The 1,315-nt window shown below is 38.1% G+C and overlaps 1 protein-coding gene across 1 annotated transcript in view; it reads right to left on the bottom strand.

Moving 5' to 3' along the window:
• LOC106013639 (isopentenyl phosphate kinase) overlaps nucleotides 1-819 on the bottom strand; it is a gene marked incomplete in the record, with an annotated part of 9,306 nt that extends 8,487 nt beyond the window's left edge. Inside the window, 1 exon segment of the mRNA XM_013089897.2 lies at nucleotides 612-819. Coding sequence (XP_012945351.2) covers nucleotides 612-818 — 207 coding nt within the window.
• Nucleotides 820-1,315: the final 496 nt, after the last annotated feature.

The following is a 1,315-nucleotide window of genomic DNA, read 5'->3' as shown; positions in this document are numbered from 1 at the left end:
GTGTGAGTGTGTGTGTGTGTGTGAGTGTGTGAGTGAGGAGTGTATATGTGTGAGTGTGTGAGTGTATGTGTGTGTGTGAGTATGAGAGTGTGAGTGTGTGAATGAGGAGTGTATGTGTGTGAGTGTGTGTGTGTGTGAGTGTGTGCATGTGTGTGTCTGTGTGTGTGTTGGTGTGCTGGTAGCGCTTACAGCTGTATTGTATGTTTGATGGGGGACATAACATTATCTTCATTATCATTATTAAATAATACTACTATTATTGATATGTAATTGTGTGTAAGTGTAAATGTGAGTGTATCAAATGTTTGTGTGAGTCTGTGTGTGTATCTGTGGGTGTGTCTGTGTCTGTGTGTGGGTCTGTGTGTTTGTCTGTGTGTGGGTTTGGTTGAGGATCGGTGTGTGGGTCAGTGTGTGTGTCTGTGAATGTGTGTGGGTCTGTGTGTTTGTCTGTCTGTGTGTGGGTTTGGTTGAGGATCGGTATGAGGGTCAGTGTGTGTGTCTGTGAATGTGTGTGGGTCTGTGAGTTTGAATGTGTGTGTGTTTGCATGTGTATCTGTGTGTGTGTCTGTGTGTGGGTAACATAAAAACTCATTTATAATAAGAATACTCACAGAACAGGAGACAGCAAGAACCCCAGCATCTAACAGAGCATCAACAACATGTTTGTTCAGCTGTGAAGAAAAAAATATGTGAGGCATGGCGGTAAAATCAGACGGAAGTAGGAAGTAGGTGGAAGTGGTTCCCAGTAAAACGTTAGGCGTGCTGACAAAAAGAGTTACTTCTCGCAGATCTCTGCCAAAAATCGACACAGGGGTCATATTTATAGATTATAATTCAATGCCATTCTCTTCAAGTTTAACAGGTCTTTTATCATTTCATACTAGTGAATTATTAAAAACTTAACCATTTAATCTGACGTATCTATTCAATTTCCATCGGGCTAAAATCTGAGAAGTAACTCATTTCGTCAGCACGCCTCACAAATAAGAAATGACAAAGGGCAGAAAGAAAACATGTGAGAGTTCCGATTTACAGGGAAAAAACAACAAACCTGAAAAATCAAAAGGTAGTTTCCGAACTTTGAAAATATGCCCACATAACCCTTTGTGACAATTCTTGTCTGAGTCATATTTTTGTAGATGGGATGGGCCCCTGTTTAAAAAATGTATACTGACCTCACAAATGGGCTTATCTCCATTATAATAAGAAAATCATTGTTATTATCATTATTATTACTATTACTATTATTATCATTCTTATTATTATAATTACCATTAGTAATATTATCATTATTACTATTATTATTTTCATTATC

The sequence above is a fragment of the Aplysia californica genome, unplaced genomic scaffold, assembly GCF_000002075.1.
Source record: "Aplysia californica isolate F4 #8 unplaced genomic scaffold, AplCal3.0 scaffold01075, whole genome shotgun sequence".
Classification (NCBI taxonomy): Eukaryota; Metazoa; Mollusca; class Gastropoda; order Aplysiida; family Aplysiidae; genus Aplysia; species Aplysia californica.
This window is presented reverse-complemented; position numbering and strand designations above follow the sequence as displayed.